The sequence below is a fragment of the Euprymna scolopes genome, chromosome 2 (assembly GCF_053919585.1).
Source record: "Euprymna scolopes isolate OS-2025 chromosome 2, ASM5391958v1, whole genome shotgun sequence".
Lineage (NCBI taxonomy): Eukaryota > Metazoa > Mollusca > Cephalopoda > Sepiida > Sepiolidae > Euprymna > Euprymna scolopes.
The window spans coordinates 195,057,734-195,064,740 of NC_136483.1; the positions used below are offsets into that span (position 1 = coordinate 195,057,734).

At 32.6% G+C, this 7,007-nt stretch overlaps 1 protein-coding gene across 5 annotated transcripts in view; it reads right to left on the reverse strand.

Moving 5' to 3' along the window:
• The window catches only part of LOC145301055 (cAMP-dependent protein kinase catalytic subunit 1), a 486,812-nt gene that overhangs the window by 472,873 nt on the left and 6,932 nt on the right, over positions 1–7,007 (reverse strand). Inside the window, exon 1 of one of the 5 annotated variants that reach the window (XM_080144557.1) lies at positions 5,394–5,469. The exons of 3 other annotated variants lie outside the window; for them this stretch is intronic. In XM_080144557.1, coding sequence (XP_080000683.1) covers positions 5,394–5,418 — 25 coding nt within the window. In that variant the 5' untranslated portion in view covers positions 5,419–5,469. Of the gene's footprint in view, positions 1–5,393; positions 5,470–7,007 lie in introns of those variants that run through there. One more of the 5 variants, XM_080144550.1, reaches the window with a different exon arrangement.

The window sequence follows — 7,007 nt, forward strand, 5'->3', positions numbered from 1 at the left end:
GAAATGAAACTAGACCAATGAGGGTTGGAGATATGCGTTGCATGGCGAGAAATATGAGAATGACATGGTGGATATGTACTGTGAGTTTTAAGGGCAGGCTTAGTTCTGATGACCTCAGAGGAAGATTAAATCGACAGTATAGGGAGATGAATACAGAGCAGACTTTGATAGTATGGTTATGTTGAAAGAATGAGAGTTATTGGGTTAGTAGATGTAGAGCAGTTGAGGTAGAAGGTCCAGAAAAATATGGGAGGAATTGATAAAAATGGACTTTGAGAAAACAGTGATAAATAAAGACCTAGCCAGAGATATATTAATTTGTAAGTTAATTTTTTAATATCATCCAACAAATGCCAGCATGTAAAAACGGACGTTAAACCGAATATGATTACGATGATGCTGATGATAACCGTCTACCTAATTGACTTGGGAGTCCCTTCTCGGACCTCAAGATCAACAGATTAGAGCATTACTGAAATGACCTGGACCATGTTGATTGTGATGCAATACTGGTTCTGTGCAGTTCTAGGAAGTCCATCCTACCATCCTACCAAGACTTTCCTTCTCTTTTCGAGAAGGGGTTAGTTTATTGCTAATCACCTGGTAATGCCGACAGGGCTACACACATTTTTTACAGATCTGTGCCCCTCCTTGGGGACGCTGACTTCTCAATTCCATTTTCCGACCCTGGTGTCACAGTTCTTGCACCAGGAGAGCAATATACTACCCTCCCCCGTTTCCTACAGTGCGACTCTACATGGATGACAGAAACCTGCAGTTACCGTTCTCTTCTTTAGAAGAGAAGTTTAAGTAGGGAAGGTGTGCCTTCATATAATGCTTAGTTTTTAACCGCAAGATTCAGTCAAAAGCTTAAGCCGGCAAGAAGCGTAATCCCAATCTCAGCAAAAGAGATCAGAGAAGTAACACAAACTGAGCTTAGGAAGTACAACACCTTTTCCTTAAAAGAAGCCCTAGAGTGAAAAGTGACAGAAAAGCATAAAACACCTCTGCTGCTGTTTCTCATTATTTCAAACCAAAATTTGATTTTCATTAAATCTTAAAATATTTTCATGCAAGAACATAGTTCTTTTCAAAACATAAAGAATGATACCAAATTTACTTTGGAAGCACAATTACTAACCGAATTATAATTGTTCAAAGTTTGTTAGAAATTAGAAATTTTGTCGTTTTGTAGGTAATTGATTCAGAAGTTAATGTTGAGAGAAATGGCAGCAATTGAAAAATGTTTACAAATGTGATCATGTGATAAATGGAAATAAATCACAATGAAAACAATTATTTGATAAAAGCAGCCTAAACATTAGGTAAAAAATCTACAAAAATTACACGGAAGTATATCTTTGTTTATATATTGTTTACATTCGATTCGTTTCAACAGTTAACACACTGAATCTTTGTAATATGATGACACAAAAGATATCAAGAATTTTCTTTTTTATAAATCAATAATAAAAAAAACCCCTCAAATTTATACCCTGTAAAAACAGAGAAACAATTTGATAATATGGCAATAATTTAATTCAAATTGGATTTATTCCGTGAAAGACAACTGAAAACACTATACATCAAACCTACCATATTGATGAGTGGTCCTTTTTCTTTGAGATAAAACTGTTTTGTATATGCACAGAGACATTTTTTTTGTTCAATGAGAAATAAAAAATTTTTTTAAATCGAAAATAAAAACAAAACTTAGCAAATGGAAAACTATACAATTTTTAATTTCTACATAAATAAAATTGTACGAACACTTATCAGGTGTGTGGGTGATTATCGTCTCTACGTAATCTACACATCATTTGATATAAATCGATTATTTACTGAAATAAATTAAAAAGAAAAAAATGCAAATCGCCTTAAGTAAAACACAAACTTTTTAAAAATCCTATCTAAAAAAATTAGGAAATTTTATCCGTCAGAATACATTTCGATGTCTTCATAAACAATTATTTTAATCTTTTGTTAATAGTTAAAAATAAAAAATAAAGAAAAATTAAAAAATTAAAGAAAGAAAAAATAGAATGGATTTATTTTGTGACCCGTTAGGCTATCAAATAGAAACCGGGATCCAAATTTTTAGCAAATGGCCATTTTAAAAGCGAAAGATTGAAAGTTTTGAAGGCTATTTACATTCACAATCTATATATTAATACGATAGCGTATGTTATTTTGTGTGTCAAGCATGCATCTTTTTTCTCCCCAGTGACTATCGTTTAATTGTTAGGACCTTCCATTTCTTGTAATAAATAAAATAATTTATCTATGATTTTTTATAAATAGCTGATACACCCAAGTCATATATATATATATATATATATATATATATATATATATATATATATATATATATATATATACACACACTAGCAAAAGTACCCGTCGTTGACTGGGTTCAAAAACATTCACAATCTATATATTAATACGATAGCGTATGTTATTTTGTGTGTCAAGCATGCATCTTTTTTCTCCCCAGTGACTATCGTTTAATTGTTAGGACCTTCCATTTCTTGTAATAAATAAAATAATTTATCTATGATTTTTTATAAATAGCTGATACACCCAAGTCATATATATATATATATATATATATATATACACACACTAGCAAAAGTACCCGTCGTTGACTGGGTTCAAAAACAGCTTACAGAAAATGGACTCTGATTTATGAAAGTATGATAGGTTATGAAAAGGAACGGTTGACAAGAGATAGCTTCGAATTTGGGGGTATCAAAACCAAAGCAAAATATGATGAAAGTAAAAGTAAAATAGATAAACCCCATAATTTATTATACCATACCTGTTCACACTGAAACACTTATCATAATATTCTGTGGATCTATATTAAAAAACCTTGTTAAACTTTGTGACATACTTCCATTCTATGGAGGTCAGGCGCGAACGAACACCCCATAATTTTATTATACAATATTTCTTCAAACTGAAACATAATTATCAAAGTATACTTACGCGGATAGATATGAAAAGTCTTTATTAAAGTTTTTGCCTATTTCCATTCTATGAAGGCCAGGCGCGAATGCAGACGCCACAATTTTATTATACCATCCCTATTTAAGTTAAAACATACTTATCAAAGTATTATTATGTACATCTATATCAAAAACACTTGTAAACATTTTTTTAAAATTTTTTATTTCCATACTTTGTGGACCAGGCGCGAACGCAGACCCCCACAATTTTAATGAGCCACCGTTCTGCCAGATCAAACATACCCATTCCTGTGTCTCGATACATCTTCTATCATACGTAATCAGTTTTTTAAAAATAGTCAACCATATAGGAGCCTAATCGTGATCAGACACACAGACATTCAGCTTTATATATATATATATATATATATATATATATATATATATATTGAAATCATAACTTTATAATATATAAGAATCGATAGAAAATTGACTATATTAATATATACGGAATCTGCATAAATTAAAATATCATATTTAAGCATATTTTGCGACCGGGCTACACCGGGTGTCCTTGCTAGTAATGTTATGAATAGCGATTCAAACAACATTACTTTAACAAGTTCTTAACGAGCTGTTCCCTTAAGTAATCCGATTCACCAAATTTCCACTAATCACGATTACTACGATATTGCCCTATTGACGACTCCTTTGTAAAATAAACAATGATTATAAGTTTGTTTTTTTTTTTTAATTAATTTGATTTAAAATGTATTCGTACAGAACATTATATCAAAGAATTCCCATACTTATTGAGATTCCCGAGTCTTGGCGTAGATATTCAAACGCTCGACAAACAGAATAAAATTTTTTTTTCATAAACAATTTACTTAAAAAGCCATTCAGTATTATTTTAATTCTTTGGACTACTCTTCTCATCTTGAGTGTCATTCTTACAACGTTTTGGTCGATGCAACCTCAAGGACACGTAGCGCAGTGGTTAGAATACTTGGAAAAACCAATTGTAAAAGTCTTATTCTCCTGAAGGTTGAAGGTTCAATTCTCAGTATGGGCAATCGAAGTACAATTGCGAATTTACTTGAAGGGGGTAGCATTCTCTCGTTCCGTCAGTCATAACTGGAAGTAAATAAAGTGTTCCATTCGAAATTCCGACTAAATTCCCGAGTTCGACAGAACCCCCCCCCCACACACACACACCAAGTTCGATAAGATATATTTTAAGTCCGAGGTTACATCGACCAAAATGTTTTGAAAAAACACTCAAGATGAGAACAGTAGTCCGAAGAATCCAAATAATATGAATAATCAATACTCATCTAAAAAATTCAGAACATAAAACATTTTATTAAAATGAAATTAAATTATTTATCAATATTTTAAACATTCATAAACAAAATTGCAGAAAATATTAGTATTTTTGTAGAATTATTAGCGTCTTTAAACCGGCTATCCAGACTTGGCGCTATTTTTTTTTCTTTCTTTTCCCGCCAAGTTTTGCAGGGTGTTCACATGTCTGGCCGGAGTATAATTTTGCTCAGTTCACCCTCCAAACCCTCGCCTTCAATCTGATAAAGTGTTAGTTTATTGCTAGTTGTTGGAGCGCTTCTACCGAGAAATGTCAAAGAGGTCGCTCAGGCATTTTTGTATGCCTGTATGCACTTCACCTAGTGTGCTAACTTTTCAAAATACCATTTAATGAGATATCAAACTTCCTGCAGAGGAGATGAATAAACAGTAAACACACGTAATCGCCTAAAAAGGGAAGCACCCACCTGCTAAAAAAAAAAAAAAAAAAAAAAAAAAAACAGTTGGAAACAGAAGTGATTCCATATCATTATTCAAATACATGTTTATATTTAAGATTGGAAACAAAAATAAATAAATAACTGAATTTAATAAGAGAAAAAAAAAGTTCGCGTTGTTTACTAAAAACGGAAATGCATTCTGGTGGATTAAATTTCATGATTATAAGTATTTTAAAAATGTTCATTTCAGTAGTTTACACTATTACTTTTTTCGAATTCAATAAATGATTGACAGTAAATAATAAAAATGTGAAAGTCACATAGTGTTGAGAAACATGTAGACAAGTGAAGTTTCATCAATTTTATTAACATAAATTTATTAAATTCTTAAAGGTACGGTGAACGAAAAAGTTCAGCATTTTTGTTTGCTTTATTTGAATCGTTAAATTTTAAAACAAAAACATACAGATAAACAATAACAATAAGAAATCCGATCTGTGAATGGAAAAAGATATCAAAACATCTATTTTGAATGTTTGATACTTGTAAAACATTTATCCTTTATATAACTTACAAATAAAAGAAAGTTTAAGAAATTCTATTGTGGAGATTGGAAGAATGAAATATATATATATATATATATATATATATAAATGATTTATTAAATATTTTTACTCACAAAATTCTTCATGCTCCTCCGACATTTTTTTTTGTTTTGTTTATCCGTTAATAAAGATTCCCCCTTTTTCCTATTTTTCGTCCCCTTTTTGTTTTTGGGGTAGAAAAAAAGTGGGGACGAATCCAACTTGAAGGAAGTTGAAACGTGTATATCCAATTAGAATCTTTTGAAAAAAGGAAATTGAAAAAAAAAAAAAAAAAGTCAATATTATGTTATAACTGTTATTAAATATCACAACATGATAAAACAGCAATTACGGCTGCTGCTGCTGCTGCTGCTTTCAAACAAAAATATGCATGGCCGCTGCTGCCTTCAACGTATATTCTTTTTATGACGTCACACTGCTTATCCTTTATGACGTCATCTATTTTCAAATAATCGAGTTCAGTCAGTCACTAATGCATATGGAGAAAAGTATGAATTCATACATCCTCCCTCCAGCTATGGATTAAATAGTTGGGTAGACTAAACTCAAACATTGAGTCCAGCTTCGAATCTGCTCGAAAGTCCGTTTCGGTTGTCCAAGGGGGCGATTCAACCTTCGGAATATCACGTTAATTCTCTTTGATTCGGCAACTTATTTAAAATGCGTTATGTCAAGCGTCCGATTGTCCACACTGTACCTCGACACAAAAACTAGAGTCTACACCAGGGCTTTCCAAAGTGCGCTCCACGGAGCCCTGGGGCTCTACGAGTGAGGCTGAGGGGTTCCGGAAGCCCTTTCTTAAAGCTGATCAAATGCTTTATGTGGAAAAAGTAAATGGCTACAGACATTTAATTAATGTTTGTTTTTGTTTTGTTTTTTACTGGAAAAAGATATGATACATAACTACAGGTGTAAAGAAATTCAGGATGATTCACGAAAAAGTAAATAAAAAATAAATTAACAAAAATATGCAACAATTTTTGATTAATCAAAAACAAAGATTGGTTGAAAACACGAAAATAGAGTGAAATCACGAACAGTAACAACTAATGAACAAGTATAAGTTAAAATTTGAAACGTTTTTCATATTCATTTCAGAAATTATCTTGTTAGTGCTCTGTAAAAAACCTTTGCCTTGCTCAGAGGCTCCATGGCGTCCTGAAGTTTTGGAAACCCTGGTCTAGACCATTTTTGTAACAACCTTCTTCCTGTTAAGTGCGGAATAATACAATCCTGTTCAATTCTAAAAGGTCAATCTTTTCAGGCTTTGCCTTCTCTTTTTGAAGCGCCCTACCGGAGAATGCCGACAGGCTGTCCAGGCATTTTTTTGCAGACCAGAGTGCTCCTCTTCGGAGAGGGGGCTAATTTTTCAATCCTACTTTCCGACCCTTGTATCACATGGAGAGAAAAATAAATACCCAGTGCCGAGGAGGAAAAAATGGCCGAAACGCCTTTTTATTGTGTGCCTGTTCTGGGAGCTATATCAACGAGGTGACGACATGTACCGAGTAGTTAATACTGTTGGATGTAGCATACGTCGTAGACAACGTCGACCTACCGTAACCTAGGCTTGCCAAACTCGGAGCTTGCAATGGCCATAGGAATCATTTTGTTTCGTCATAAGTGCTGTACTCTTACAATTATAACTGAAGTTATTTAATAAAAATTATTGCCGAATATTTTTCTTT